Consider the following 26417-nt stretch of genomic DNA (forward strand, 5'->3'; position numbering starts at 1 on the left):
TAGTAATTTTATGAAAAATAAGATCCATTCAATAGTTAAACTATAGTATAATGTTTACCAAAAAAAAAAAAACCTATAGTATAATGAGACAATAGTAATTTCATAAAGAGAAGGGTGTATTTAGTCATCCAACTACAGTATCGGGGCAAAAGTAAAAATATGTATAATTTCTACATCATGGAACTTTTCTCCTTCTAAGATGTTTGTAACTTCGCCACCATTTTCCTTTTCCTCATCATCTTTAACACACGCACAGCTCAATAACAGTCAAGACGGTAATATAAATGCAGTTACGGTCTAAAACTGGGTAATTAATGTCTGTGTTCACCCTAATTAACTTCCAAGCTTTCAGCCAAACAAACACGAACATACAATAGACTTCCAACTGATGTTTCAATATCTAGAGTGAAAATTCCAGATGACCTAATTGTTTCCTCCAGATGATACCTTAAAGGATAGAAATTTGACAGGGAAATCAAGAGAGTAGGATATGATCTGCATCCATCAATAGCTGTTAATGTTCATGGAATTCGGTTTGCAAGTTACCTGTGACAAGTTCAGTGACCTAAGTGTTTCCATAAACCCAGTAGTAGGATAAAAATTTGAAAATCAAAACCCAACCTCTAAATGTACCTTTTTCAAGGTTGCTATGGAACATTGCCTTCACTTCTTCACGGAGGCTTTCCAGTTCCTTCACAAAATCTTTCTGACATTCCTCTGAGATTAATCGCTGAAAATGCTCCCGCATCCTCTCGAGCACTTCATCCAGACCACAGAAGTCTTTGAGAACTGAAGCTTCAGTTGTTCTGAGTTGTAGAAGACTCTTAATTGCCGTTAAGGCCTGTACAAGTATGAACCAAAACGCATGATCACTTGCTCAGCAAGAACCAGAAATCATCAAACATGCTTGCATGAATGTGTCTGGGTGGGTAGTCGGTGTCCCAATAATACACTAGTTTCCCTTAAAAATTCTGTACTTGTTATGAACCAGTGATTCGTCCACAATGGAGCCATATATTGCATTTTTTGGGGGTTTAGAACCATTCTCTTTGATTGTAACTAAATAAAATAAAAAAACCACCAAAGAGCACCTTTTCCTGCAGATCGAGGTCTGTTGTGGTCATCAAATTGACCACAGTTTTCATGAAGAGAGGATTGGAGAATAAAGGAAACTCTTGTCTATTCACTTTTTCTAACTGAAATTCAGCCAAATCTGCTAGAAGAGACACCGATTTCTTGCGAAGCCTGATATCAATGCTGGAGTTCCTCATTATGTCCTACAAATCAGAAATCATCAGTAAAGAGATGGGATCACAAGTAGGTAATTTGAAGTGCCTTCCTAATTATTAATCAATTGACCTGTAGAATCAACTCTCCACCTTCTGCATAGAACAGTTCTTGCCCAACTGAATTTCCCCTGATTATTGCTGAAACAGCATATAAGGCTTTTGCTGCCTCTTCCACAGAACTAGATTTGAACATCCCCATTAGCCTTTTCAATGCACCAAGCTCTATAATCTGAGACATATTAGCATTTTAAGATCTGAGATTATTAAATAAAAGTGGGTGAACATCACTTCAGTAAAAAGGAAAAGCAAATTGTGACTAATAAACAAATTGAGAATGTAAGACGAAATGGCTAATGCACTTAACAAAGGAAAGGGAAAGAAGAAAAAAAAAGCAGAAGAAAATAGTGGAAAACAAATAAAATTCATTAGCAAATAACCCAGCAAGAAGAGGAAAAAAATGAGCAATTAACCCAACAAGAGAAGAGGAAGAACACTTTCTAACCTGCTTCTGGACAACTGGGTTATTTTGACTGGCTTTTCCAAGAATCCATGCTGAGGTGCTCCGTATCTCTGGATTAGAGTTATCAAGCTCTAGGATCACAACTGCCAGGCCCCCAAGTTTGTTCAGATCTAATAAACATGGAAAAAATATTACAGGAAGGTCATTCCCCACCCTCGGCACCTTAAATTGAAAATTGAATAGAATAAAACTTCTGTAAGTGAAAAAATTAAGTGAGACCGGTAGTAGTGCCCGTTAGGATGTTTTAATTATTTTTGTCCCACATCGGGCATTCTTGTATTCTTTCTTGCATTTTATTACCATAAATAAAAGCCTGCTATGTCACACTAACATAAGTCAGGATTCATTCACCATTCCAACATGGTATTAGAGCCATGTTTGACCTAAAGCAGCAACCATCCATCACAAGTTACAGCAAAGAAGAAGACTCACCATCACAGGTTACATAATAGCCTCCGCCACCTTCTAAACCTATACCTCCATTCCTGCTACCTTTGACAATTCCCACAGACCCAAACCACCCTAAACACCATCGCTCATCTCTGTGACGACCTTCCAGCCCCAATCGAACTTCCCAACAGCCCTCTTAAAACCCAGCGATTGCTCCTAGAAGAGTCGCTGCATCTCTGTGATTCTTCTTGGGCTGTAGCCTGACCCTATCCTCTCCAAAAAAACCCTGCAATCACTCCTAGGAGAGTCGCCTACTCTCTGTGACTCTCCTAGGATGATCAATACTCCTATTCACCGAAACACCTCAAGTTATCCTCTTTTTGTCCCTTTGTACCTGCGGTAGTGTCTAGCATGACTTTCATCATCAAACAGTCCTTCTATACCTATCGCCTGCCACATTCAGACCCTGTGGATGTTCCTAGAGCCATCAATGTCACGTAAGGGTGTTTCTAGGACCACCGCAGATTGCCCTCCATTATCTGAAAAAAAAATTCTTGTCCTCCCATCGCCCCCCCCCCCAAAAAAAAAATTCTGTTAATGACCTATTTGAGGTGGTGAGTATTTCTTCTACTACCCAACATTATTTCCTTCATCCTTGCTCCTATGACGGCTGATCAAATTACACCCAACTCATATGGTATATTTGATGATTTTCCCATTTCATCTATTCCTCGGAATCGTGAGTTTTTTCTGCTTCAGATGACTACTATCAAGCTTAATGGGACCAATTATCTACGGTGGTCTTGTTCTATTTCTCTTGCAGTTGGTGCTCGTGGTCTTACTGGCCATCTTGATGGAACCTTTACCAAGCCTTTTCCTCCTAGTCCACAATATACAAAGTGATATGTAGATGAATGTTTGGTTATTGGATTTCTTCTTAATTCCACTGAACCAAGCATAGTGGGGATCTATCTTCTTCTTCCTGATGTTGCCACTCTTTGGAAAGTTGATCAAGATACATATTCTAAAGTAGTTAATGATGCACAATGTTTTAAGATTAGAAGGAAGATTCATCAATTGCAACAGAAAGATCTCACTCCATCTCAGTATTACAACATGATTAGAGGATACTATCAGACACTGGATTTTTATGGAAAATTTACCCCAACCATTGCTGTAGATGCTGCTGCTTATCAGAAGTGGGAGGAGAAGCTTCAAGTCTATGACTTTCTGGTAGGCTTAAATATACAACATGATCACAATCGGGGGCACATTCTTTCCCAGAAGCCTTTTCCCTCTCTAAAGCAAGCCTATGCCATGGTTGATACAGAGGAGAGTTGGCGGACAACTATGGCACATACACAGACTCCTGATAGGTCATCTTTAGTTGTTGTTTTTTGGCAACGACAAGTCTGGTTTTGGTGATTCTCGGCCACCTGTGAAGTGAACATTGTGGCAAAGAATGCTATAGAAAGGAGAAACGTTCGACATTGCATGGATGTCCAACAAATTCTTGTGGAGGAGGTAGGAGTGGAAATAGGGGCAGCAATCAAGCATCTGCAAATCGGGCTACTTTAGACACCAGGAACACTCCAACACGTCTTTCCTCAGACGAGCTCCAAAATCTCTTTCGTCAGTTAATGACCAGGTTTGATGTATCCTCTTTAGGACCGACTCCTAGTGTCAGTAGCCTCTAGTACTTCCACTACTGACTCTTAGCAACCCACAAGATTTTTGTTTGTCACAGTGTCAACTCTATTTATCCCTCCAAGATAATTGACTTTGGGGCAACCAACCACATGACAGGTCATCCACTTTATTTCATACTTACTCATTTATTCCTTTTGATCAATATGTTATAACAACTGACAGATATCTATCTCCAATCTCTAGAAAAGGTTCCACCACCGGTTCTCCCACATCTACCCTGTCTTTTGTTTTGTATGTTCTAAAATTTTTAACTAACCTTTTGTCTAATAGTAGCCTTATCCGTGGTATGAACTGCAAAATAAACTTCTTTCCTACTCACTGTGTTTTTTAGGACCTAGAACGGGCGTACAATTGGCAGTGGTAGATAGAATCATAGAAAGGGGGGCTTTACTTATTGGATGGGTCACCATTAGCTTTTTCTATAGCATCTACATCATCCTCTCGTGCCCTAGTGTCTTTGTTATAGTGGCATAATCGTCTGGGCAATATTCTTTTATCAGTTTTGTCTAGATTATTTTTTGATATAGTCAAGCAATGTAACTTAGAATGATTTTTGTTGTGATGCTTGCATTTTAGCCAAGAAAACTAGATATGTTTATCCAATTTCTGATAATCATAGTAAAGTTCGTTTCTCTGTTGTTTATTCTGATGTGTGCGGTCCCTCCCAGACTAATTGTATAGTAATTACATAACAGGAAAAGAAAACCTTTAACTCTTTAACTAGCCAAAGTCTAACTAAAATCAGAATACAAACAAAAGTCTAATGACAACAGGAACAGAAATTACAATAAGAATCTAATACTTGGTCTAATTACAATCCCATGCTACAGAGATTCATCAATGCTCATGGACATTCAACAAAGATTAACACTCTTATTATCGACAAGAAGTCTTCCGTGAGACATGCTTCACTAAATCATCTCCATTACATACAATACCTTGATGGAATAAGTTTCATTAGCTTACCATCATTTTTTCCATTTTTAACTCCAGAGAATCGAATTTGACTAGAAATCGAGAATCATTTCGCTACAAGTGGCTGACGATTTTCTCTTCATCTTCTTCTTGCTTTTCTATTTATTAGTTTGTTTTTTTAAGGGAGGGAGGGGTTGCTTTTGATAATAATGAAAACTAGTTGTTTTATTGAGGAACTATTTGTCATACTATGATTAAGACACATTAACATCACTAATTTTACAGAAATGTATTTACCATTTGCATTATCTATTGGCTCAACAAGAACAAGAAGTTCCTGCAATGCACGTTGGCGATCATCCAAAGAAAGAGAAGAATTATTCAAGTCTGCGACTGCCCTTCGCATCAACTCTGCATCAGATGGCATCTTCGTTTTCTCCATCAGTTCCTGTTCAACAATGAAGGAAAAAGGAAAACCATCTTATGCCAGAAGTATAATTTTTTAGTAAAATGTGAGAAGAAGATCCATTTGTCTTAACAAGGGGGGAAAAACTTTCTATTAAATTTCCAAAAGACGCCTTCTGCAAGAAGGTTGGATCTGCAAAAGCAACAATATTGCAACTTGTACAGGTTTCATCTTTCCAATAAAAGCCTGGCATAGATCAATGGGAGAGGAGCAGTCTCTCCAGATTCTTTCCTTCATCAAGTATTTGTAGCAATAATGATGCAAGACACAAGAAACATACTAGGTGGAAGCCCAAGGAAAGAAACCTGTAAGGCTGCTGCCCAGCAGCATACTGATAAATGGAGTATTCCATACTTGGTTTCTTTTCAAAACTGTAATTTTTGGTTCGGCAAAAATAACCTACCAATTTTTCCCAACCTTTAAGGGCAGCCTAGTTCTTTTTCCTATTTAATTCAGTTTTTTATTAAATAAGGGACCGCCGATAGGGTACAATGAGTCCATGTAAAGTAAAAAATTGTGAGCTACAATCTGTTTTGGATAAAGTCACAATTGTAGGGTGATTTGTCTTTTTCAAGTTTGAGCTTGTTTTGGGTTAGATAGGCAGTTGAATCCTATTAGGATTGCTAATTCCAGTAGTTATTAAGCCCTCACTTGCCCCCTCATTTTTAGGACTGCTCTAATTCAGTCCAGACTTGCAGCATTCCGAGAATTCCCTTCATGCATTCTGTCCCAAAGCCATCAACCTACTGGATCACCACAGCCCCTACAAATTTCACAACAGTGACGTTCGAAACATGTTTCCGCTGGATCTATTTTGGATGAGATTTTGGTCCTTTGGCCCTTGATTGCATGGTTTAAGATCTTGCGAGATATCTTGCTCTTTTAAGAAGGCGACATGAGATGAAGGGCGAGACAAGATAAAGGGCAAGATTCCCACATCTCGCTCAAGATCCCGCCTATCTCGCCAGATCTCTCCCCATATCTGGCTGGAACTCTCAATTTTCACTAGATTTATTCACGGATTCTAGCTGGATTTTCACTTGCAACTACTCTTAGCACATCTACAACACCAACGGAAGATAAATCATTCTATGTTTGTCTTATGAACTTATGAATTATGACTTATATAGAACTTCTAATGGTTGTATAATTTTATTATTCTATTCTCAAGAGTCGAGATTGTGACATTCATATGGATGGAATTTTTATGACATTTAAGTTATTTGATGTATTTGATACACTGACTTTTCACTTATAAGCCTTAAAGGTTCTATAATACATCTTGTATAATCTTGCATTCTCCAATCCTGGAGCATTTCGGTTTCACACTTGGGGTCGACTTAGAATTCATGCTTAGGGTTGTTTTCTCACAAATCCAAGGCCACCAGTATGTCCAAAAGGCCTAAATTAGGCTAACTACCAAGTTTGAGTCCAACCTGGACCCTAAAACCCACCGAGATGGGGCCATCAAGTTGGCCAAAAAAAAAGACCATATCTCCATCGAGATGGCGAGATCCCCAACTCGGTCAAGAAATCAATTTTTGGAAGGGGTGAGATCTTGAACCATGCTTGATTGATCTCCATTTTCAAGGCTACATTTACTATTGTGAGTAATATTTAAGCCCAAATATCCAAGCATGCTAAGCCAATAGAGATTTTGAGCCAGATATGTGGGAGGCCATAAAGCCCATGAATGGAAGAGGAGTTTGATGACTATCATAAATTTATAATAGATTTGTGGATCCCATCCTTGCCTTGCATGGAGAATAGTCTTGGAGTATTGCTGTTCGTGTTGGAACACAATCTATCTTGACCATATCTGTGATGTAAGCCAGGTCTAGAGTTAGGGGAACTTTAGTAATTTCTCTAGACTTTGCCATGAAATTCCAGCAAAAGAAGGAGAGGTTTTAGAGTTCCTAGGGTGGTTTAGGGCCTGCTGAGACTGAAAACCAGTTCTGAATTCTACTACAAACGGAACTTCAGATTCTAAGTCGAACTTGACAGTCAAACTAGGGTTTCAGCTAAGGTGGAAGCACGGTACCATGTGTTGGTGATATATCGCCGACACACGGCGAAACTTTGACGTTTCGCTGGGGGGCGACACGAAACCCCCCAGCGATACAATTTTTACCTTAAGTCGGCGATATATCGCCGATGCCAACGGGCAACATTGGTAACCCAGCCGTCAAAGTTCCATCGACTCCGGCGAAGCCAGAGACGAAAACAAAGCTGTGAAGGTGATTTCGTGACAGTAAAGCACAGAGTATAGGTATCAACGGAGTGTGCAAGCTGATGGTTGCAGAAGAAAGTGCCTATAGTGATCTTCTCCATTTGAATCAGATGAGGTTAGTTATGTGCTGGAAATTGTAACCCATTTTGCAGCCATTAGCAGGGTTCATATAGCACGATGGAACGATCAGAAAAACAGAGACGGCGGGCGAGCCTTAGGGGCCATTCCAGCGGCGATGGAGGCTATGCGGGTGCTGTGACCATCAGAATCCTTGGGAGAACGGGACCCAAGTCCCGATCGTTGAAGCTGTTCCTTTCGGGGCAGATTCCGGTGTCAATGACTCCAATCACAAGATCTGAGCCGAAGTCAGACTCCTTTAGCAAACCAGAGCTATCTCCAGTTCTCAAGCCGAGGAACTGAGGAGATCGAGTGGTTTGGGGATGGCGGACCTGTTCGGGAATGATGGCGAGTATCCCTGGGAAGGAGAGAGCGTTGCAGAGAAACCATGGAAGACAGTTTTGTGAATTTAGCCTTAGGTTTGAAAAAATAGGGCGACATGTCACTTGTGTCGCCAGGCACCAACACGGCGACAATAGGCGACATATCGGACCGTGGGTGGAAGAAGGTTATTCCTAGATGGTTCTGCTGTCCAGAACTGACTCTAGTGCTGTCCCTTCAACTAGCAGTGCCGGGTTGTTCCTATGGTTCCTGCAATCCTAATGGGGATGAAAGGGGCATAAAGGGGTGGGACTGAGAGTTTCCTATTGGGAGTGGGAAGTGGCTGCTTTGGTAAAGGAGGGGGAGGGAGGCCTGCAGGTGCTAGGGGAAGAGAGGGAAGGGGCTGGGGGAGTTGTATGGCTTATGGGAAGGGGTTAAGGGAGTCATGCTACCTAGGGGATGGTGCTGAATTGATGTAACAGCAGGGGAGGGGGTCAGGGAAGGTGGGGGATGGGCTTGCGTGAGAGGGAAGGTGGTGGGGGGAGGGCTGTGACTTACTCAGGCTTGCTGGAATGTTGAAGAGGCTTGCTGGACTTGCTGAATTGATCTTCAGAACATGAAGACTGATTGCTTCATTGCTTGAATGTTGGAAATAAATTGAGAACACTCACTTAAACAACCACAGGGTCCCCTCAAAGGAACCTTGCCACTCACTCAGACAATAAATCAATCAAAATTCTTATTCATCAAATCCAATATAATGCAAGAAGAGGCTATTTATAGCCTAAAATAAAAGACCCTTATCGGGGTTGAGAATCATAAATAGATGAGGATCCCACCACTAGACTACCACACCAAAAAAAAAAGAATTAAATTACAACAAGATCACAACTCTAGGATTAGAACCTTGTAAAGACACTTAACTTGGGAATCAAGCTAATACTTTTAAATAAAAACAAACTCTATAAGATAAGAACTGTTTTGGATAAGGAATCTTATCTTATCTTATCTACAATTAACTAACTAACTTCCAACGGACTTGGACTCCTCATAATTCAAAATTGACTAACCCAAATAAAATAACAAAAGTAGATCCATGACTCTTGGATTGAGGGGATTCCATCCAGACCCATATTGAGCCCTAAAAAGGGGCTAGAAAATGACCAAAATACGCTTGGGGGTATTTGACCAGCTTGAATTGGCCAGTTGGATCTGAATTTGGGACCCAATTATTATTATTATTATTTTCCTTCTTTTTTTTTTTGGGGGGGGGGGCTGGGGGGTCCTTGTATTTTACATCAATCAATCTAGTAATTTGCTACTTAATTTCTATTCTTTTTAGTACATAGTTTCTAATTACATTCCAACGTCACTGGATTGTAATATGTAATACGACAAAAAATGGAGAAGTTTTGATTCTATATATTGAGGACGGGATCTCCATACACCTCACAGTTCGATGAGTTAAAAAGAATACGACTATCAAGGCCAAGTCCTCAACCATCTAATCCAAGCCCCATCTTCTGTTATTTTATTTTTTATTTTTTAATTTTTTTAACATCCATTTGATTTCTTCTTGATACTAATTAACCAACTACAGCAACAAAGCTTTCAAGTGCATTTAAGCATAACAAGAATGCCGCCTGGCGGCAACAAGTTTTGGTCATAGTTTGTTGAGCTATCTGATCTTATTTTAAGTGACCAAGTCCTTATATGCACCATGGTTTGAGATCTTGATCTATTGGTTGAGTCCTACTAAGAGACTAACTCTATTAGAGTTTTTGTTCATGTAATTTTCTTTTTCTTGTTACCCAAGTAGGGGTATTTATGTAATAATGTTCTTTCCACTTTATTATAAATAGAGGGCTTAAGATCACATTGATCTATTCAATCCATTCTACCAAAATTGTGTTTCTCAACATGGCATCAGAGCCTAAATTCAATTAAGGAAAAGAGAAAAAAAATGGGAAAAAGCAAAAATCTCTCCCTCACTAACGAAAACCTACCTCCACCGCCGCTGCAACTGCTCCATTGCTAAACCATCCGCTGCATCCTCATCTTCTTCAACAATTGCTCTGCCTTTCTCTTCCTATCGCCCACAATCGAGCCCATCTTCTGATTTTTTTTTTCTTTCTTTCTTCTTCTTCTGAAACCATCGCAGAACCATCGCAGCATTTTTTTCCTGCTTTCTTCTTCTTCTAAAACCATCGCAGATTTTTTTTTCTTCTTCTGAAACCATCGCAAAATTTCTTTCTTTCTTTCTTCTTCTTCTGAAACCATTGAAACCCATTGCAAACTCATCGCCCATCTCTCGACCCATCGCTGCTCTTCTCTTCCTTCCACCTTCCGCCTTCCGCCTTCCCGCCTTCTGGTTTTTTTTCCCTTCCTTTCTTCTTCTGAAACGAGAGCTTAAAACCTGTTATAAACCCCATTGAACCATCTATTGAACCATTGAACTGAAATCATGGACCAAACCAGACTAGCTTGTAATTGTATATATATGAAGGGGTCTCTTTTGAGAATTCAAAGATTTACAAGGGCCTATATGGAATTATCAATATTTTTAGGGGACTATCTATAATTATCCATCTTCATAGGGGGCTATATGCAGTCATTTATATATTCAGGGGCCTACTCGCAATTATCCATATTTCTAGGGGCTATCTGTAATTATCTTTATTTATGGGGATCTATTTGCAATTATCCATATTTTCTAGGGGCCATATGCAATTATACATATCTTCAGGGGTCTAATTGCAATTTTGCATATACCTATCTGTGCTTTCTCATATATTCAAGGGTCTCTTTTTGAAAAATTTAATGGAGTTACTTATAGACCCTATAACTCCCTAAATTTATTTGGGCGGTCCACCTATTCCATTATGCGACATTTCAATTATTTTGAAAGGGCGAAGATTGAAAAACTGCAGACATTTTTTTTAGGCATGGCAACCACCGATGGTACTACTACCTCCACTCTCTCCGAACAATACCCCACTCTTCATCCTCTTTCGGTAAGGTTTGATGGAACAAATTATTTGATCTGGTCTCGATCTGCCTACCTAACTATTGCCAGAAGAGGACTTGTTGGACACATTACGGGCGTCACCATCAAACCTACCACCACAGGTGTTTTATAGGATAAATGGATCTCAAATGACTCTTATTATGTCATTCCTTTTGAATTCCATGAATCCAAATATTGCTCGTAGATACCTATTACTTGATACTGCAACCCAAATCTGGAAGACTACTACTGAAACATATGGACAATTGGGGAATAATGCACAGGTTTATGAGCTACTGAATAAGCTTCATGAGACTACACAAAAAGGAATTGACTGTGGCCCAATATTATGTTGAGTTGCGATCTCTTTGGCAAGAATTGGATCATTATGGGGACTATCACCCAACTAATCTGGATGATGTGGCTACTTATAGGAAGCATGTTGATAAAATTCGGGTATATGACTTCTTGGCAGGTTTGAACGTAGAATATGATCAGATCAGAGTGCAAGTATTGAGTCGTTCTCCCTTTCCTACACTAGAACAGTATTATGCCCTTGTTCAGTGTGCAGAACGCCGTTGATTAGCCATGCTTCATGCTCTTATTGTGGAGAAATCAGCCTTACAGTTTCTTAGCACTAAATCTGATTTGGCTAGGGAGATTGTCAAGTGTGAGCACTGTCACAAACATATCATACCAAGGCAAATTGTTAGAAGTTGCATGGGAAACCTACTGATTTTGAGCAAAAAAGGGCACAAAGAAAGGGAAAACCAAAGGCTAATATTTCTGAAACAGTTTCCACAACACCCTCTACAAACGATGGTTTTTCACAGGAGTAGTTAGCTACTCTGCGACGTATTCTGCAGTCTTCTACTGCCAGTACAACCTCTACCACTGCTTCCTCTACTACCCATACCAACTCCTACCTAGCTACTTCAGGTAAAACTTTTACAGGCTTCTATGTTTCTTCAGTTTCTGCTCCTTGGATCATTGATATAGGAACCATAGATCATATGACAAGTTCATCCTCCTTTTTCTTACATTATCCTCCAACTTCTGGAAATGATAAAGTTCGAATTGCTGATGATCCCTTTTCCAACAAACTTCTAAAAAGGATAAAGTTCGAATTGCCGATGGCTCCTATTCTTTCATTGCTGGAAAAGGGACCATTCAGCATTCTCCATCACTTTCTTTGTCTAAAGTTTTACAGGTTCCCTCTTTCTCTACTAACTTGCTCTCTATCAGTAGTCTTACACATGACTTGAATTGGAAAGTGATCTTTTTCCCATCTTACTGTGCCTTCCAAGATTTGGTCACGAGGAAGGAGATTGGACGTGGTAAACTAGACAATGGACTTTATTTGCTCGAGCCGATTAAAGGATCTACTTCTGCTTTGACTACATCTTTTAATCAGGTCCATTCGGTAATATCAGAACTTCATAAGTGGCACCATAGGCTAGGTCACCCCCCTCTAGGAACTCCTAAGAAAGTATTTCTTGATTTAGTTTTTTCTTGAAACAAGGATGATTTTTTTGGTGAAGCCTGCATTTTTGCAAAACAGACTCATTCTACTTATTTACCTTCTCTTCATAATAGAAATTCTATTCTTTTTGTGCTAATTCATACTGATGTGTGGGGCCCCTACCGACGCGTCTATTACTGGCCATAGGTACTTTGTTACTTTTATCGATTGTCACTCTCGTTCTACATAGATTTATCTTTTAAAACAAAAAAAATGAGGTTTTTCGATGTTTTCGTGATTTTTATAATATGATTAAAACTCAATTCAATGCCACTGTGAAGATCATTCGGAGTGACAATGGCACATAGTATATTAATGGTGAATTTCAGAGATATCTCTCTGAGCCTAGCATAATACACTAGCCAGTTGTGTTGATACGGCTGCCTAAAATGGAGTTGCTGAAAGGAAGAATCTGTATCTTTTAGAGATAGCCTGCTTCTTACCTAATGAATAGGATGCCCAGTAGGATGCTTGATTTTCAATGTCCTAATGAGATTCTCCAAAGAGCCTCCTTTTTTGTTATTCCCCAAAAATTTTGTATGTGTGTGTTATGCCAGAATCACAGCCCACCAGAGTAAGTTAGCTCCCTACGGCCTACGTTGCATATTTATGGGGTATTCTGCTACTCATAAAGGGTACAAATGCTATCATCCTCCTTCCAGGAAAACAATTGTATCCATGGATGTAATTTTAATGAGTCCTGCCCTTACTATACACCTCTCCAGGGGGAGAGTCGTAAAGGAGAGATGTTCTTTCCAACTCTAGACCTTCCTATCACGCAGCAACACAACTTAAAAGTTTAAGAAGAGTTTCCTGACCGGGGGAGACTTCGGCCCAGTATACCTGAGGATTCTAATTCCCCCTCTTTGTTTTTTGAACCATGTGAAGAACCTGGCCAGGGGGAGACCACTCCTGTGAGGCACACTATTGAGGTCTTTCAAAACCAAATTGACCAGAATAAGGAGGTGTAGACTTATCAAAGGAAGAATTACAACCGGGCAAAGCAGGTGGAGAAAGATGACACGTTACCACTTCAATCTCCTGCAATAAAATCATATTCTACCGTTCCCCTTGAGGTATCTTCTTCTGATCTTCCTATTGCTGTTAAAAAATGAGTCAGATCTTATACTCAACATCCCATAGCTAAATATGTTTCTTATGCCTCTTTGTTGACTCTTACAATGCTTTTATATCCTCTTTATCATCTATATATGTTCCTAAAAGTTGGCAGGAAGCCTGTGTTGATAAGAGATGGAAGGCAGTTATGGTAGAGGAAATGCAGGCAATGAAGAAAAATGATACTTAAGAGCTAGTTCCACTTCCTCCAGGAAAAAAACCCGTGGGCTGCAAATGGGTGCTTGTGATTAAACAAAATATAGATGGATCAATCAACAGGTTGAAGGCTAGACTAGTTGCAAAGGGATTGCCCAGACCTATGAGATCGATTATTAGGAGACTTTTGCCTCTGTTGCGAAACTGAACATTATCAGAGTTTGTTGTCTGTAGCTATGAACATATACTGGAACTTGAACCAACTAAACGTAAAAAATGACTTCTTATATGGGGAGTCAGAGGAAGAAGTCTATATGGAAATCCCACATGGTTTCTCAGATGATAATACTGCAAGGAAAGTTTGTCGGTTAAAGAGATCAACTTATGGGTTAAAAAATCTCCTTTTTAACCCCCTAGATGCTGGTTTGGACGCCTCCTGAAGGCAATGACTTCTATTGGGTACAAGCAAAGCAATGTTGATCATACGTTATTTGTCAAGAAGTCAGGTATTAATATCACACTTCTCATTGTTTATGTAGACGATATTGTCATCACAGGGAATAATGGTGAGGAAATTCAAAGGTTGAAGGACTTTCTTGGCAAAGAGTTTGAGATAAAGATCTAGGGAAGTTACAGTTCTTCTTAGGGATTGAGGTGACTCGATTAAAAAAGGGTATATACCTATCCCAAAGAAAGTATGTCCTAGATTGATTATCAGAAGTGAGAATGTTGGGGTGTAAAGCAGTTGATACTCCTGTTGAAGCTAGAGCTAAAATTAAGGAAAACGAGGGAGAACCAATGGACAAAGGAAGATACCAAAAGCAGGTAGGGAAGCTTATTTACTTGTTCCACACCACGCCAGACATCACTTATTCTGTGGGGATAGTAAGCCAGTTCATGCATAATCCATATTTAGCTCATATAAAGGTTGTTACTAAAATACTACAATATTTGAAGGGAACTCCTGGAAAAGGAATATTTTCGTCACCCACTGATAAATCCAAGAGTAGAAGCATACACTAATGCAGACTAGGTTGGATCTCTTGACAAGAAGTCAATTTTAGGTTACTGTACCTTTGTTGGAGATAATCTAGTTACTTGGAGAAGTAAAACATAGAATGTGGTAGCTTTATCCAATACTGAAGTTGAATTTAGAGCTAAGGTTTATGGAGTTTGTGAGGTACTATGGTTAAAAGGCTTGCTAGAAGATATTGGAGTCCAAATTCCAAACCCTATGATGTTAAATTGTGACAACAAAACTACCATTAGTATTGCCAATAATCATGTACAACACGATCGAACTAAGCACATTAAAATTAACAGGTTTTTTGTCAAAGGAAAACTAGAACAAGGGCTCATCTGCGTGCTTTTTGTAATGTCTGGAGACCAAGTGGCAAATATTTTCACTAAAGGTTTGAAGGAAGGAGATTTCCTACCTATTGTAGGCAAGTTGGGCATGACTAACATCTATGCCTCAACTTGAAGGGGAGTGTCGGTTGAGTCCTAATAAGAGTCCAGCTCTATTATAGCTTTTGTTCATCTAATTTTCTTTTTCTTGTTACTAAAGTAAGGGTATTTATGTAATAGTGTACTTTCCACTTCATTATAAATAAAGGGCTTGAGATCACATTGATCTATTCAAGCCATTCTACCAAAATTGAGTTTCTTAACACGATCCCTTAAAAAACCGAGATCTGGTGATGTACCACAGATCTAGGGTTAAGGGTGAAACTGTAATTTCTCTAGATTTGTGGCTGCCCAGGAAATTCCAGCAGAGATAGAAGGGTTTTTAGGGTTTCTTTAACAATCTAAACCAAGGGTGAAACTGTAATTTCCCTAGATTTGTGGCTGCCCAGGAAATTCCAGCAGAGACAAAAGGGCTTTTAGGGTTTCTTTAACAATCTCAACCTATTGAAGATGAAACTCAGATCTGAATTCTTTTGATGATTGAAGTTCAGATTTGAATTTTGAATTCAAAACCCAGAATTAGGGTTTAGGACTGATTTGGCTAAGGTTAGGATTGGGGAATGGCATGCTATCCTCCAGTTCAGAACTAATGATGTCACCGTTCTGCAGTTTAGAAACTGTTTCAGAGAAGAAGGGGCTCAAAATTCTGCAGATTCACTTGAAGAAGATGAAGTGCAGGAATTTTTATAATCCAGAAAATGGGGCTTTTTGAAGAACTAACAGTAGGGATGGGGCCTAGAGGGCTGTGCGTTCCTAATGGAGGAGAAAAGGATTTAAATAGAGCTGGGAATAGGGGTTTCCTAATGGAAGTTGGTTATGGGTGCCGTGGGGAAGAAGGAGAAAGGGGAAGGTTCCAGTGCCTTGTGGGAGGGGCTGGAGTTGCAGTACTTAAGGGGGGAAAGGTAGAGGTTAGTTGTGATAGGGTGGAGATGGTTTCCAAGGTCAAACAAGAGGGGAGCGGCCTGGGAATGCCACGGTTGATGGGGAAGGGCTTCTAAGGGATGCGCAGGAGAGGGGGAAGGGTGCCATTGTCTCTTATAAAACATGATATACAGAACCATTACTTGATAATTACTTAATAATTTGATATAAATAAATGAAAACACAAAGGTTTAAAGTCCAACAATACATCAAACATGTTCAATTATTCACAATTCCATATTACAACAACGTTGTAGTTATAAGTTACAACAAGATAGCGCAAGAGTAAGTCAATGACTAAGCAACTCCTCCAACTTCTACCCCAACAGAACCAACACCAGCACCACCTCCACCAGTGTAGAACCTTGTTTTTGAAAAGAAAAAAAGAGTTTCAAAAGAACACCCACTTTGCTTAAGACGGACTTCAAAATCAGTAGATCTTTATTGTAGATGAACGTAGTTTTTTTTTTTTGCCCCCTGCCAAAAAAAAAAAGGATGAGCCAAACTGCTTGCTAATGCAGCCTAGCTAGAGATTCGATCAACTTTCCGATGAAAAATTCAGCCAAAACAGCAAGGGGGAAGGCATGCAACACAGATTAAGATCGAGTCGAGATCAAGATATCTCGACTCATCTCAACCAAGATGAGGTATTTATAAAGATTGGGTTGAACCGAGATCTCGCAAGCCCAAGATCTCAATCGAGATGTTGTATTTTTTCGATATCATCTCAATTTGTATGATATTGTGTCTTGAGGTCTCAAAAAATGAGATTTTGGCCAAGATCTCGAGAGACCTCGAACTATGAGTACAAGTGGTCAGTCCAAGCACGTGGAAGTTGACCAACACAAAATGGGGAAAAAAAGAGCTTGAAAGTGGATTGATTTGTGTACCCTTACAGTAGTCTTGTGCACAGGGGTCCTTCACAACCTTGTGTGAGTCCCCTGCTTGATCAAGCTCCAACCCAACAAACCGGGGATGTGATCAATTGGCTAATATATTCATTAAGTGATTAGGAGGAAAACCATTCATCCTTTTTCGTTAAGTTGAGCAAGCGTGACATAGATAGTCCAACTTGATAGGCAGTTTTTGATGAAGTTAAGAATGCCCAAAAGAGTCAATTGAGCTTTGAAATACTTGATTTTGGCCCACATGTGGGTTCTATAGACATTAAGGCTCTTTGGTTTAGATCTATTGATGTAATGAGCCTAATGTATAAGCACATAAGGTGGGGGTAATGCTTGAACATGGCATTAGTAGTTAATTTTAATATTTAAGTCAGTCTTTGAGTTAGACTAGGAAACTTACTAATTAGATAGAATTTCGTTCTATCTTTTATTTAACATTTTGAGTCTTTAGGAGTGATTAAGAGTCCTAATCAAATTAGGAAATTTAGAAGGTATGGGAATTTGATTAATCAATATTAAGAATTTCAGTGTTGTTTGCAAGTGCTTCACAGGATTGCTATCCCTTTTTTCTATTTCTTCTCTTGCCTTCTCTTTTCATTCCCAAGTCCTATAAATCAAGTTGCCATTCGAAGGTATCTTCAACAATAGTGAGTTGGATTATTCCCAACCCTAATTCTTCTTCTATCTTCTCATTCCCAAACCCTAGTTCTCCTCCACCCCACCCCACCCCCCAGCCCCAATTCTCGCTTTCCTTATAAGCCTAGCCATTAAAACATACTCCAGCCCAAACTAACTATTACAATCCAAAATTCCATTCCATAGTCCACACCTATCATCCCGTTCTCTCAATCAAGAGTATACTTAGAAAGAACATCCAAAACCCAAGATTCTAAACACTTTTCTTAAATTTTTATACTTCCAAAACACCCAAATTTTAAACTCAGATCTAGAAATCTAACCATTAGAATGTCCCCAAACTTTTGGAGATCATCCCTATAAACCATTACCCAAGTTTTCTCCAAGTTTTACCCTATTCCAATAACTTTTCATCCCATATCTCAAGAGCTTGCCCCCATCAAATTGAAGGACGCAGCACAACATGTTCAAATTAAAGTTCTAAGCCTTCTTCGATCTATAACCCAATGTTCTTATGTATACCAATCAAATCTCCCAAAATCTTACAACCCTAAACCCTTATGTTTTTAGTTAAGATCCTACAAATAAGCCCTTGTTGAACCTCTTCAATTTCAGTTTTACACTATAACGAACATGGGGGGCATATTGGGGATTCTACCCTCCCACAAACTCCAATTAGTAGAGGCAACTAGGGAAGGATATTTATGTATGTTCCTTCATTATTTTTTAAATAATTAAACGACTACACTGATCACATTGATCATTCAAGCATTACAGCCTTAATCAGTTCTTTTAACATATACTAACTGCAAAGTGCAAACTGCAGTGAATCATCATAGTTAAAAGATCTTAAAAAAGGAACCAGAGTGTGCAACTCTTAACAAAAAAGAAAAAGATTATCAACTTCAGACTAAACAGATAAATGTTTAATCAAAACCTTTATTTCAAATTGATGCTTCTTTAATTCCTCAGCAGTTAGGCTTTGAACATTTTGTGCTGCTTCCTTCAATTTGGCAGTATCAGACTGGCCTGAGTACACAGAAACAAATATGGGTTCACCATATAAAGGAGCTTCCAATGAAGGGGGGGGGGAAATAAATTGATAACATACAACCCCAGTTTTTTAATTAAAAAAAAAATTGAACTAAATGAAAAGAATTATACACAAAGTGCGAAGAAAAATAATAGAAAAGCAGGTCCCATCAAGTTCCACTCCATATAAAGGAGCTTCCAAGAATTATACACAAAGTGGCCCAGCGTTAAGCAACTAGTGTCCAATTAAGAACTCTTTCCACAAAAATGGGCCTGATCACTATAACTCCATGCACAACCCCAGAAAAAGGCACAAATTAATTCTTTCTCCCATACACAACGCAAAGACAAAAGCTCATGATAGTGCCATCCGGAAAATGGCTCTCCACTGCTTCTTCCAGGCACATTCATAAAATACCACCAGGAGTGTATCTAGGTTGACGTATGGACAGCCTTGACATCCCAATACATATCCACTGGAATGTTTGTGTATCATAAGATATGCATTGAAGTTTACTATTCTCATCATATTACTCAGATTAGTCCTGATATCATTGTCTGTACCATGTTTTACATATAACTGAATAGCCAGCCTCCTTAGCGCAACAGTTAAGTTATGCTACTGTAACCATCAGGTTGCAGGTTCAAAACATGGAATCAGCCTCCCACAAAGTGGGGGAAAGGTTGCATATGTTTCCCCCTCCCAACCCTTCACTAGGACACACTTCTTTAATTGCAGACTTTCAATTAGAGGATCAGCCACAACCCAAATAAACCATCTTTCACATTTATCACATATGTGCTAAGGGTCTTTCCCCGTTTAGACTTTGACTTGTAGGAAACTGATATTCTCTCTCAAGATATACTTCTGCAGTTGGATGTCAAGAATGCTTTACTACATGGAGAGCTTTTGGAAGAAGTGTATATGGATGTGCGCCCTATATATTCTAGTCCTAAAACATATGGGAAAGTGTCCAAATTGAGGAGAGCATTGTATGGACTGAAGCAATCCCCTAGGGCTTGGTTTGGGAGGTTTCATAAGGCTATGATCTCCTATGGCTACAAGCAGAGTAATACAAACCATACCATACTTGTTAAACGGGATGATTCTCATATTATAGTTCTTCAAGTGTATGTGGATGACGTAGTCATTACAGGAAGTAGTGAGGAAGAAATATCAGCCTTGAAGGCCTTCTTGGGGACAGAGTTTGAGATAAAAGACATGGGCAAGCCTAGGTACTTTCTAGGGCTGGAACTGGCATATTCAACTAATCGTGTTTCTCTATCTCAAAGAAAGTCACATTGGACCTACTAGAAGAGACTAAGATGCTAGGGTGTAGGCCTGCTAAGACCCCAATAGAACCAAACCAGCATTTTAAGGCGAAGGAAGGAGAACCAGTTATAAGACCAGCTATCAAAAACTACTCGGGAACCTGATTTATCTGTCGTATACCGAACCCAATATCACCTTCACAGTTATCTTTGTTAGTCAATACATGCATGATCCTTTCTCTTCACATCTAGATGCAGTGTATTGTATCTTGAGGTACTTAAAGGCCTCTCTTGGTAAAAGCATCTTCACTTCTTTTCATGGACATCTTAGAGTGGAAGAATACACAAATGCAAATTGAGCAAGATGTCCTGATGATAGGAGATCTATATCTGGTTATTGCGCTTATGTGGGGGGTAACTTGGTGTCATGGAGGAGCAAGAAACAAGCAGTAGTTGCTCGATCCAGTGCTGAAGCCGAGTTTAGATCTCTAGCTCAAGGCATTTGTGAAGCATTATGGATTAAGGGCCTTCTCCAAGAACTTGGGGCAGATCTAGAAGGACCTATGAGGCTGTTTTCTGACAGCAAATCAGCTATAAGTATAGCACATAACCCAATTCAGCATGACAGGACCAAACATGTAGAGATTGATAGGCATTTTATTAAGGAGAAGGTCGAGTCTGGACTGATTCAGATTTCATTTGTAACATCTGATAATCAACGAGCTGATATCTTCACCAAAAGCTTGAGTGTCAAGTTATTCAGTAGCATTCTTAGCAAGTTGGGCATGATAGACATCTCCATACCAACTTGAGGGGGAGTGTTGTAAGTCAAAGAAGGGTAGTTTTGTCTTGTTAGGAGTTTTAATGTTTTTAGTCCCACATCAAGTATTCTTGTATTCTTTACTTCATTCTATTATTATAAATAAAGCCCTGCAATGTCACACAGATATACGTCAGGATTCATTCAATCATTCCAACAGGATTCCTAATACTATTATTACTGCTGCTGCCCCATATCCATTGCCACAAATTGCCCCTACTCTTGTAGCTACCTTTATTGATATGTAACAAGATCCTTATAATATCTTAGAAAATTAATACAAAATTACAAGAATTAACAAGATAGACTCTGCTTTTCTTATGGTGCCAGTCACCCCCACACCTCACAGCGGTGTCCCTCAGCCTACGGCTGCCTAAGAAAGCTCTCATAAAATATTCGATACCTCTCCACTCAATTATCCCTCTATTTATTACCTTCAACTAACCCTAATTCTCTCTCTCCTCCACATGGCCTCATCCTAGGGCCCTAACACTACCGGCCCCTCGAAAATCACCTTGTCCTCAAGGTGATGGAAAATTTGAGGTTGAGTCTCCACATGTGTGCCAGCCATCCCTCGCGAGTCATGTAAGTGCTGAAACAAAATTACCCCCAAAAACACCATCACAATGAATCTGATGGCGATGGATTTGCTGATGCAGTTTCAGCAATTTCTAGTCGCAAGAATGGTAAACAGAACGCAAGAAGTAGTTGGAGAAGTAGTGATCGAGATAGCTACCGACGAAATCAGCCATTAATTAAAGCTACTATGAGACGCTTCACCAATTAAGATTCGCAGCAGTGGTTGTGCACCACTGGCAGCGAATCAGAGGATTATCAACCACAGCTCCAAAGTTTTCGAAATCAGGTCCTTGCGCTTCTGCCTCACGAGCAACCTCCCTAGTACTACCAATTGGTCTGGAAATTTCTTTCGCTGGCAACGAAATCGACGCCCAGCTCAACTGCAAAAGTCACCTATCTTCCTCCACCTCTGCCTCTATCGTCAATAGCAGGTAAGGTTGAAGACGACGGTTTTCCCCTTTGTTGGTTTGGTCAAGCCGCTAGTTTGGTGAGAATATGGGTAAAATTGGTCTCCTGGTTGGGTTTCGGTCCATCTGAAATTTTTGGGTTCAAGGTAATGCTGAGGCTTGGGTTTTGGGTAAATAAAATGGGCCAGGCCCATGAGAGATGGTTAAAAGGGGTAAGGTGCAAATACTTAAACCCATAAGTTAAAAGAAATGGATTGAGCATTGGGTTGATGGGCTTAAATGGGCTTTGGGTCATAAAAGTGGAATGGGCCCAAGCTAATTTGTTTGAACGGGTTAAAAAATATGGGTTAATGATATAAGATGGGCTTGGGGTTTATGAAATAGGTTGGGCCCAAGGAGGTTTCTTTGGGAACCAAGCGGCCCAATCTTTAAATTTGGTTCGTATAGGCCCTATGTGGGAGGATAAGTGTACCTGAGTTGCGCCCAATTTAGAAGAACTTGGACTCTTAATGAGTGAACCGAACCCGTAAACCGGTTTGAGTTGGTTCAAACCAACCCTAAAAATGCTCAACCAGCGTCATCTTCTCCCTTTCCTACGAACAGAAATTCTCACCGCCTGCAACTTGCCACCGACTGAACCTGGCCTTCTTCTATGCTTCTTCACTTCCCGCATCTCGATGTTACCGCAGAATATTGCTCCTCCACTCTGGTCCGGTAGGTATCCTCACTCAGTCCTATCTTCGACTTTCTGCTCCTCGTTTGGTGAGGCGTGACTTCCGTAGCCGGCAGTACTTCATCCTCCGTTCGATACTTCTTTCCAACCTTCTCTACAGCCCGATTTGGTGATTTATTCACATTGATACTATACTTTGATCCAACCTAGTTGGTGTCTATCTCCGATTTGATCTCCGGTTGTCTCCCATCGCTACACTCACATCTCAAGGCTTCTTTGAATCCTGTCCAAGTAAGTGCCGTCCAATTCTTGCAATAAATCTAGTCGAGTGCCTCTCCTTCCAGATGTTGGATCGCCACCCCCAACCACTACTCTTCCTGGATCTGGTTCTCCCAGCAGAAGAGAAAAACCTCTAGAATCCATCTCTGGACTCCTCCTTCACCAGAAAACAAAGACAGTGCCATCACCTCCCTGGATCGTGAATGCTCTGATGCCAGTTGATAAGATCCTTATAATATCTTAGAAAATTAATACAAAATTGCAAGAATTAACAAGATAGACTCTGGTTTCTTATGGTGCCAGTCACCCCCACACCTCACAGCGGTGTCCCTCAGCCTACTGCTGCCTAAGAAAGCTCTCATAAAATATTCGATACCTCTCCACTCAATTATCCCTCTATTTATTACCTTCAACTAACCCTAATTCTCTCACTCCTTCACATGGCCTCATCTTAGGGCCCTAACAATATGCAAACTCATTCATGGAAAGCTAATCAGACTAGGGAATGGTGCTACCTGATGTTTCATCCCAAATACTCAGCTTACCGCTGCCATTATTTGATATACATGATTCATATAACCGGCACCGTACTGCTTCTGGGGTCTTAATTATTGCCTCAGCTTATAGACTTGTTGTGGCAGTTGAGTCCTATAGGGATGTTGATCCAATCTAGCTTAAATGTGGCATCTCCCTATTGCTCCAAAAATTCTTCATTTGGAAATTATTGCAATGCTCTCCTAAGGTGCAAGGGCTGCAAACTACCAGATTGTTGTATTCTTTGTGGGGCAACCATGGTTGATCAAGATCACATCTTCTTGCATTGAAGTATCGGTATGGAAGTTTGGAATATTGTTCCAAATTGTAGATGGCAACAATCTGAGAGCATTCAAGTATACACGGCTGTCAAAGGAGGAAAGAACTCTAAGGAAGTTGCTATTGCACTTGAATGCCTTATGGACATTTTGCCAGGATATTGACAAATGACTACAAGAAGACTGAACCCCAGGTTTCAATAGACAGGGAGAAATCACAAATCTTTTGGACAACCCCCCCCTAAACGGATGGATTAAGATCAATATAGATGGATCAAGTATGGATGACTCAGCTTTGGTAGGCTTGGGAGGTGTAGCAAGAGATTTCTATGGAAAATGTTATTCTGGCCCTACGAAGGGTGTGGGTTGACAATCTGCATTAATGGCTGAAGCCTTCACTATGCAAAAAGCACTTATAATGGCAACACATCTACAATTCACGTGTTATTGTGGAAGGGGACTGTTACAGAGAAATTGCAAGGGTAGTTGGCTGCGCAGGCACAAGGGGGCACTAAGTCAGACACTAAAGCCCGGCACATAAATACTCTTGCCTAGTGTGTGGACAGTAAACACACCAAGTCGTTAAGGTAAAGAGTTCCACTAACAATAGCAAATGAGATAATCGGTGCCCACCCCGTGATACGCATAGCAGGTCCCTGGAAAATAGGGATTAACTAGGTCACAAAGCAACTTACAAGTAGGACACCTGCTACTAAGGCAGGCAAGGAACGCCCTGCATCTAACGGTCAGCGCTCAGAGGCCTACATCACATCTAACGGCTTACAATAAACACATATACCCTAATAAACCCTATTGTTCACCACATAGAGGCATGTTTGACATTATTCACAGTTTGACATTCAGGCGATAAGGCATCGCCTAGACGACAAGCCAACACTAGATCCCCTTGACCCAAAAATGTGCCTAGGCGCTTAGGCAGCCACCACGGCGCTTCTAGGCGGACGCATTGACAACCATGCATTCAGAGTCTCTTCAACTAATGTACTATCATTGACTTGATCGTCGGAGACATTCTTTTGCAAGTTACAATCCACAACGGGCTGCAGGCATCAAGTTAAAGCCCAAAAGGAAATCCCGCCAATCAGCTTCCTTGCGCCCTATGGGTTTATTTGAACGTTGACTAGCACGCATGTCAAACTCCTTGGTCCGTGTTTCAAGACTGGTTGATTGGGAGCCTGACAGGCTGATGCCCCTGCGGTTGCTGGGTGGCACACCTTGAGGGCGCACACTGCCTTCCTCGATAGCAGCGACGAAGTCTCCACACACACCAAGGACAATTGCGTCCAACACAAATATCATGAATTTGATGCAGCAGAGAGATAAATGTCGCAGCAGAGAGATAAATGTCCTTCATGGAAAATCAAACATGTAATCTCTGATTCTCGAAATCCAGCGGAGCAGATCACCGAAATCAGATTTCAGCATTCCTACAGAGAGGCAACAATGTAACCAACACTGGCTTCACATGCAGCAAAGACTCAAATGAACTCGTATGAAAATGTTTCCCCTCTCCTTTTCTTTGTTGGCCTCTATTAGTTATAATGTTTCCCCACCCCCTATTTTTGTTCGCGTATTTTAGTTGACCATTTAGGCTGTACATTCCCTCGGGGATTTTAAATTTAAATAAATTTCCTTAATACCAAAAGAATAAGTCTACCACTGTAGAATCTCCTAAACTATCTTTGTGTTATCTTTTGGAGATTTACTGTCCATAAAAAAGCAACCTAAAGAAAAGCGGTATGCGGCGGGTGCATCGCAGAGAAATAGAGGATGGACGTACCTATGGCCCACTGCAACATGCCATCGAGCGAAGAGAAACCGCCGCTGAATTCGATTTTGTCATCGTTGTTGTCATTGTTTTCATTCCGCATCACCGATTCTTCCAAATCTGATTTCCTCTTATCGACTCCCTCTTTTGTACTGGTCCAAAACAGCCCTTCCGATGTGGAATTATTTATACCGTCAGCCCCGGCGATCAGCGCCACTCCGCACAGAGTCAATAAGGGCCATAGAACGAGGTTGAGTCGTGATTGCTTTCTTCCCATGAAAAGAGATGCAATACAGGTGCGAATGCCAAAATGACTCCCTAGTCAATTAAGTCGAGCATAAAAGCCTGCTTCTATGAATCTTATAATTCCAAGAATCCTTCAGACCTCCGCAAAGCTTTTATAGAGTAATGCTGCCATACATAGGGATCGCACGATTTTACTCCCTTCATACCACTCTTCATCTTTTATCTTTTTCTTATGGGTAATTTTCATCCAGACCCTGAGATTTGGTCTATGTCATTTTTAGTCCAAAAAAATTGAAACTTTACATCTATCTCCCTGTGGTATAGGAAAAGTCAATCTAAGAACAAATTATCACTTTTATGACGAATTTGCCCTTTTTTATTTTTACATTTTAAGGTTTAAAGTTTATTAATTTACAAAATCGGATCCTTCTTTATTACCTGATTCCAAATCCCTCGTTCTACCGATTCTAAATCCTTATTTTCCAAATCTTGGTTGAAGATTAACGTTCGACGCCACCGAGAAAAGCATCTGCAATGAAAGCTCCAAACAGAGGAAGCATGTAAGACACCTCTGTCCAGGTATTAAAGTTCGCCACCGCCGTCACCATTGACTGACGATGCGGTCCCGTGAGGTAAGTAATCAGGTTGGAACTAATTCCATTATAAGAAAACCTCTCTGGCGATCTCAACTCCTAAGAAATCTATAAAATAAATTTTCATTAATTGAAGATTCCTAATTATTTCTCAATTGATCGAAACAAAACAAAACAAAAAAAGAAAGAAAGATAAAGGAAATGAAATTAATCAACACTTACCGACG

General features: G+C 40.1%; 1 protein-coding gene across 1 annotated transcript; it reads right to left on the bottom strand.

The window, feature by feature from the left end:
* On the bottom strand, positions 1 to 25770 carry LOC149006165 (ARM repeat superfamily protein). Its single transcript, XM_089164747.1, has 8 exons — positions 25364 to 25770; positions 18626 to 18717; positions 5122 to 5272; positions 1792 to 1919; positions 1360 to 1518; positions 1092 to 1277; positions 634 to 841; positions 1 to 546 (listed from the first exon to the last, which is right to left on the bottom strand). Exons 1-8 carry the CDS (start codon positions 25626 to 25628, stop codon positions 515 to 517), a joined length of 1221 nt encoding a protein of 406 aa, XP_089020873.1. The 5' UTR covers positions 25629 to 25770; the 3' UTR covers positions 1 to 514.
* Positions 25771 to 26417: the final 647 nt, after the last annotated feature.

Source organism: Hakea prostrata, chromosome 8 (genome assembly GCF_041222555.1).
Source record: "Hakea prostrata isolate BN-2017 chromosome 8, UWA_Hpros_2, whole genome shotgun sequence".
Taxonomy (NCBI): domain Eukaryota; kingdom Viridiplantae; phylum Streptophyta; class Magnoliopsida; order Proteales; family Proteaceae; genus Hakea; species Hakea prostrata.

What these genes read in the sequence shown, in the direction of transcription:
- LOC149006165 (XM_089164747.1), bottom strand. Translation starts at nt 25,628, where the DNA reads ATGGGAAGAAAGCAATCACGACTCAACCTCGTTCTATGGCCCTTATTG. An exon ending in AGCATCAATTTGAAATAAAG is followed by an intron (nt 5,273 to 18,625) that starts GTTTTGATTAAA and finishes ATTGTTGAACAG; the next exon opens with GAACTGATGGAGAAAACGAA. An exon ending in CCATAGCAACCTTGAAAAAG is followed by an intron (nt 547 to 633) that starts GTACATTTAGAG and finishes AACTTGTCACAG; the next exon opens with GTAACTTGCAAACCGAATTC.